Source organism: Urocitellus parryii, chromosome 6, assembly GCF_045843805.1.
Source record: "Urocitellus parryii isolate mUroPar1 chromosome 6, mUroPar1.hap1, whole genome shotgun sequence".
Lineage (NCBI taxonomy): Eukaryota > Metazoa > Chordata > Mammalia > Rodentia > Sciuridae > Urocitellus > Urocitellus parryii.
The window spans coordinates 174,189,378-174,195,095 of record NC_135536.1 but is presented as its reverse complement, the minus strand read 5'-3'; the positions used below and the strand labels follow the sequence as shown (position 1 = coordinate 174,195,095).

At 52.5% G+C, this 5,718-nt stretch overlaps 1 protein-coding gene across 1 annotated transcript; it reads right to left on the bottom strand.

The window, feature by feature from the left end:
• Nucleotides 1-4,251: 4,251 nt before the first annotated feature.
• On the bottom strand, nucleotides 4,252-5,340 carry Id1 (inhibitor of DNA binding 1). Its single transcript, XM_026402118.2, has 2 exons — nucleotides 4,852-5,340; nucleotides 4,252-4,645 (listed from the first exon to the last, which is right to left on the bottom strand). Exons 1-2 carry the CDS (start codon nucleotides 5,263-5,265, stop codon nucleotides 4,604-4,606), a joined length of 456 nt encoding a protein of 151 aa, XP_026257903.1. The 5' UTR covers nucleotides 5,266-5,340; the 3' UTR covers nucleotides 4,252-4,603.
• Between the last annotated feature and the right edge of the window lie 378 nt (nucleotides 5,341-5,718).

Genomic DNA, 5,718 nt, shown 5'->3' with positions numbered 1-5,718 from the left:
TGGGGTGATCCAGGGGCAGCCTCCCCCAGCAAGGCAAAATTGAGGTCCGAATGAATCCCACTGGCAGGTACAAGGTTGGTGTTTGTGTCGGAAGCATCCTGGACCTGGGTTGGGGGAAGGGTATTTCTAGAAATCAGGGCTTGGCTAGAGGATCCCTCAGCCGCCAGTATCAGAATCTGGCCTTTCCACAGCATTTTCTTTGTTCGCACCTGCTTCCAGACATTGCCTTGCTATATGACCAGTTCTCTCAGAACTGGGTCACGTAGGATCCCACCTGGACCTCTAGGAAATGGAGGCTGACGGACCATCCTTCCAGGCTCCAGTTAGAGTTTTAAAATTGAGATGCCAAAATATGGTCATAAAAGCTGTGATATGTCTGTGTCCTAAAGATACATAGTTAAAAAATATATGCATATGTATGTGCATATGTACATATTGTACGTGTGTGTGAGTGTGTATGGTGACCAGGTATGATTATAATTATAATTGGAAATAAGATGAAAAGGCTAAATTGGACGTCCTTTAGGAATATGAGGTCTCTTATAAACCTGGTTCCGAACAATCTGATTTCTGGAAAAGTCCAAGTCCCAGTGTGTTCATAGGTGAGTCCCTCCTCTTCTCTGAAGCCTCTCTTTTGTCATCTGAATAGGAGTAGCCATGAGCCCCACAACAGATAGGCTGCTTACCCTTAGTAAGGTCCCCAAACATTCTATACCAACATCTACTAAGTGCCTGCGTGAGCCAGACAGGACTCTAAACTCTTTTTTTTTTTTTTTTTTTTGTGGTACTGAGGATGGAATCAGCACCTCACATAGGCTAGGCAAGGGCCCTGCCACTGAACTACAGCCCCAGCTCCTTGTTTTGTTTTGAGAAGGGGTGTCACTCAAGAGATCAACCCTCCTGCCTCAGCCTCCCCAGAAGCTGAGCCTAACAGGGACCACCACCTGCCCATCTTAAGAGTGATAATTTTTTTTTTTTTTTGTACTGGGGATTGAACCCAGAGGCATCCTGTCACAGAGCTAATACCCAGTCCTTTTGAGACAGGGACTCCCTAAATTGCTGAGGCTGGCCCAACTTACCATCCTCCTTCCTCAGCCTCCAGAGTTGCTAGGATTATAGGAGTGCCACCACAGGCCTGGTGGGGGAGGAGGAGGTTGTGGTAAGCTTTTTGAAAAATATTTTTTAGTTGTAGATGGACCATGATACCTTTATTTATCTTTATGTGGTGCTGAGGATTGAACCCAGTGCTTCATCCACAGGCAAACACAATAGCACTGAGCCATGACCCCAGCTTTTTATGTGCATCAGGTCAATTGCTCCTGGAAGCCCAGGTTCTGAAACACATTTTCCAGATGTGAACTGGGAGCTCATCAAGTGACGAACATCAACGCTGACACAAGCTGCCTTCTAATTTCCTCCCTATTAAAAGGTTAACCTCTTATCATTACTGTTATTAGATTGAGCGTATAAGAGCATGTAAGAGTTAAGATTGTGAGGATTAAATGAAATGATATTTTAAAGAGCTTACTTAGTATAGCACCCAGCAGATAATAAACACTCTATAGGTGTTAAATAAAAAGAACTTAAGAGCCACACGCGTTGGCTGCTCAGTGGCTGAGGCAAGAAGGATGGCAAGTTCAAGGCCGGCCTGCAAAACTTAGGGAGACACTGTATGAAAGGGACTGGGCATGTAGCTCAGTGGTAGGACTCCCCTGGGTTCAATCCCCAGCACAGCGGGGGGGGGGGGTAGGAGAAGGAGAAGGGCAAGTCCAGTGCCCAAGGAACTTTGTCCTAGAGTTTCTCGGTGTCTTCACCCCAGCTGCTGGCTGGCCCCGTCCAGGAGGGGTTAAGGCGTTAATGATTTCCAAAGTAGCAGGGTTTTGTGCGCTCGCAAGGGCGCGCGCACGCAGACACACACACACACACACACACACACACACACACACACACACACACACACACACTGTCCCCTCCCTCCCTCTGCGAGGCCGGGAGCCTCTTATGCAAGCCGCCGGCGCCCGCGTTCCCAAGCCCGGCTGCAGCTGCGGGCGGAGGGCAGGGCGGGGGCGGCGCGCTGTTTGTCTAGCGCGGCGGTGCCAAAGACGGCGAGCCCCAGACAGCCAGGCGCCTCCGTACACCTGGGGATGCTCAGGTTAAATAGCTCCGCATTCCTCGGGCCCAGCTGATGGAAACGCTCCCAGGCCGCCGCCGAGTCGGCCTCCAGATGGGCTGGGCCCGGGCCAAAGGGGAAGAGAGAGAAACGTGGAATCCAGAGTGGGCCTGAATGGCGGGGGAGGTGGCCGGGGCCCTGCCGCAGCCCCTTCCTCCCCTGGACCCAGGCCCTGCATGTAGGAGTGCGCGCAGGGGACACGCTCACGTCCCCGTGGGTGGGCTTGCGGGCGGGAGTGAGGGGGAGCCCACACAAGGAAGGCAGTGGGTGTCCACGTGTGCCTCTGAGGACACTCCAAGGACACACAGACAATTAGTAATTTATAACTGTCAAAACAGTACGTGCCAAGCACTGTGCTCAGTTTTACTTGATTTCATTTATTCTGGACAATTTTATAAAACAGTAACGGGCAGGGAGTGGGTAGCAAAGGACTTAATTTACCTACAAATACCATTTTCTTTGATGAAGTCCATACAATTTTTGTGGGTGGTACCTGACTTAACATTAGTGCTCAATCACTACTACTTTTAAATTTTGTTTTTGCTCATCCTCTTCCGGAGCTGGTATCTTTTGTTGCAAAACTGCAGTCACAGTCCTACCGTTAGCTCCACAGGGATCCCTGAAATCCTTTATGTAAATGGTGGAGTCAGGCCTCTGGTTCCAGGTGCTGTTTAATCTATTTTGTTCTTGGACATAATGTCTCTGTAGTCCTTACCCTCCCTGGGACAAGTTATTCGCCCTTTCTGGGAACTCTTTCTCTTTGTATAACAGGAAAGTTGACTTGATGGGAATATTGGAGAATTGGTGTCCCCAAGCCCAAAAATTGCCCAGGGATTTGGTACTTGGATTTCTGAGGAAGGGTTTGCCCGAACGTAGCTGCCCCTATCCTACCCTAGACTTGCAGAGGCCCAGGAATGCCAAGCGATTTATAGTTACACACACACACACACACACACACACACACACACACGCCCCCCAACACAAGATCCCATCCATCAACCCAGACCCATGCAGAGATGCCCAACATGCATTTAGGCAGAACATACAAGCCCAAACAGCTGGAGGTTGCACACTTATCTGCAGAACACATGTGTTTGCATTTACCCTTCCACACCCCCCCAAACACAACCTTACTTACACCCCCAGGCCTGTACATGAGTAGATGACCCAACCTCTTAGAGAAGACTACCAGTTTACTCATGTCACATATACAAGCCCAGACACTTAATGCACCCCACCCCCTCCCCCCAGAGCACAAACCCACATGTCCAGGCAGATAGGCCTTGCCAATGACACCTTTTTCCTGCTCAGGAGCTAGGGACATGACTCGCCCACTCCTTCTCAGAGCCCACAGTAGCCCCAGGGCAGTGCTTGGTTTGAGCTGCTGGCACAGCCAGGCCAGGGTGAGGGGGCTGAGTCCCAACACGGAGCAGGTGGCCCAGCAGCTGTGCACAGGCTGGCCTTGCCAACTTGATCACCCACTTGGACAAGCTGAGAGCCCCAGGGCAGATTGCTGGCACCCAGGGAGAAGTGGCCTGCTGGGGGAGGCACCTCCTACTGGGGAATAGGGAAAAAGAAGCTTCTGCTTCAGAGAAGTTATGACCCCTGGGCAAGTCCCTTTCCACCGAGTCTCACTTCCAACATCTTGGCTGAGACAGATGGTCCAGTGACCTGGTTCTCCAACTTGAATGGCTTCAACACTCCCCACCCTGAGGGGGCCTCCACAGGTTCATCTGCATTTTAACAACCTCCCCAGGTGATCCAGATGGCCCAGTGACCACTTTGAGAGAAACCCTAGAGGTCTAGAGGATTTAATTTTATGACACTGGGGAGAAGGGAAATGGCCAGGGATGGTTAAGAATAGACTTTAAAGACACCGGAAACACTCATTCAGGTCGGTAACAGTGACAGTCCAGATGTGGCCCTCCAGTCCCCCTCCTCTGAGCACCAGCTGTGAAAAGGGTCAGAGGTCAACCCACAGCCCCTCCCCTCAATCCAAGAAATCATTGCGACTTTACCACCATCTAAAGTATTTGTTTAATAACAAAACCAAAAAACAAAACAAAAAAAAAAAACACCCCCACAGAACTATTGTAAAACAATATTCTCAGTCGGTGATCATTGTAATATACAATACAAAGCAATTTCCTCAGAAATCTGAGAAGCACCAAACGTGACCATTTTTTAAAATGTCTGCTTTTCAAAAAATAGAAACACACGGGGGAACCCCCCAAAGTCTCTGGCGGCTGGTAGATGTGGAGAGAAGCCTCCCCTAGTCAGTCTCCCAGCCCTGGGCCGGATCTGCAAAGGCCCGAAGGTCGCCAATCCGTCTTGCTTCCCCCAGTTCCCGCGAGGCTCCTGGGGGGAACCGAGAGCACTTTTTCCTCTTGCCTCCTGGAGGGCTGGGGTCCACCGATCCCTGCGGGCGGCGCTTCAGCGACACAAGATGCGATCGTCCGCTGGAACACATGCTGCCTGTGAAAAGGACAGAAAGAGGGGATGAGATCCGGCAGGTTGGAGGGGACACGGCTGCAAGCGCAGCAGGCGCTCTCTCTTCCCTGGGCATCTCGGCAATGCCCGGTGCCCGAAAGGATGGGGCGGACATCGTACAAATCCCCCCCTCCCCTTGCCTCACTTCCCAGTCGTGAGAGGACAATCTGGTACTCCAACTCGGCGCTCACCTCGGCCGCTAAGGCGCTGATTTCGCCGTTCAGGGTGCTGAGCGGAGCTCTGACCGGCAGCCCTCGGCCCCCGGGGGTCCCGACTTCGGATTCCGAGTTCAGCTCCAACTGCAGATCCCTGATGTAGTCGATGACGTGCTGAAGGATCTCCACTTTGCTCACTTTGCGGTTCTGGGGCAGGGTGGGCACCAGCTCCTTGAGGCGCGAATAACAGCCGTTCATGTCGTAGAGCAGCACGTTCACCTGCTGCTCGTCCAGCAGGACTGGCAGGCGCGCCCCGGCGCCGCGCGAGATGGCCACGCTCTGCTCCGACAGGCAGCGCATCACCTCGCCCGCGCCGCCCGCCGTCTTGCCGGCCTTCAGGGTGCAACTGGGACCCGCGGCGGCCGCGGCACTGCCACTGGCAACCTTCATGATTCTCGAGACTGGCTAAGTCGAGAGGTGAGGCGGAAAGAGGAAGAAGACCCTGGGAACTGGGAGCTGCCAAGATAAGAAGAAGGTAGTAGAATGTGGGACGTGGGCTCCAGAGCCCGACTTTTATAGGGACGCCGCGCCCCCCCAGGGGTGGGCCCAGAACGTTCAAAAGCAGCCAATGGGCGATAAGGGGGCGGGGCCTCGAGCACTCTCGAGTCCCGCCCCCTGCCCAACTAGTGCACCCTCGCATTAGTGGAGGTTAGTGGAAAGGCGACCGAATCCCAGAACAGGGAGAGAGAGGCACTGGCCGAGTGGCTATTGGAGGTGAGGGCTGTCTTGGACTCTTCTGGAAGGAGACAAGGAGGCAAAATCGGTATTGCCGAAAACGAAAAGACCACAGGATTTAGTTTTCCTCGTTTTCTCACCTCTCTAACTCCATTTTACAGATGAGAG